We start from the raw sequence: 422 nt of genomic DNA, 5'->3' as shown, positions 1-422 counted from the left end.
CCACTAACACTCATATATATATATATATATATATATATATATATATATATATATATATATATATATATATATATATATATAGGCAATGTTTTTCTTAAGATTTGTTTGGCATTTTTTGCTAAAACTATCTGGTAATTTTGCTGTTCGTGGCAATTTCAATTTTCATTTTCCACCTTGTGTGGCTGGTGACTAGTGGCTATTCATTCCCCTGTTGTTGCTGCAAGTCGCAAGTCGCAAGCTTGACTGGTCACTGATTCACACTGACCAGCAGCTGTAATATCCTTTTCCTGGAACAATCTGGAATTTTATACTTTTCATGCTTGGATTGCATACCTAAAACGCAAGTCTCTAATTAGTATGCGTCTGGATTCGGTGAGTTCAATTCTTCAAACATTAATTTTCCCCCTTTGGTTCTGTCTATT

At 33.2% G+C, this 422-nt stretch overlaps 1 protein-coding gene across 1 annotated transcript in view; it reads right to left on the bottom strand.

Annotated features, from left to right (window-relative positions):
* Nucleotides 1-200: 200 nt before the first annotated feature.
* Nucleotides 201-422, bottom strand: part of LOC144979189 (uncharacterized) — a 6,075-nt gene continuing 5,853 nt past the window's right edge. The window contains exon 6 of the mRNA XM_078925799.1: nt 201-287. Within this exon, the coding sequence (XP_078781925.1) occupies nt 201-287 (87 nt within the window). The remainder of the gene's footprint in view (nt 288-422) is intronic.

The sequence above is a fragment of the Berghia stephanieae genome, chromosome 9 (assembly GCF_034508935.2).
Source record: "Berghia stephanieae isolate SIO BIC M18660-M18661 chromosome 9, UCSD_Bste_1.3, whole genome shotgun sequence".
Taxonomy (NCBI): Eukaryota; Metazoa; Mollusca; class Gastropoda; order Nudibranchia; family Aeolidiidae; genus Berghia; species Berghia stephanieae.
The sequence above is the reverse complement of the archived record's forward strand: the minus strand, read 5'-3'. Positions and strand labels throughout refer to the sequence as shown.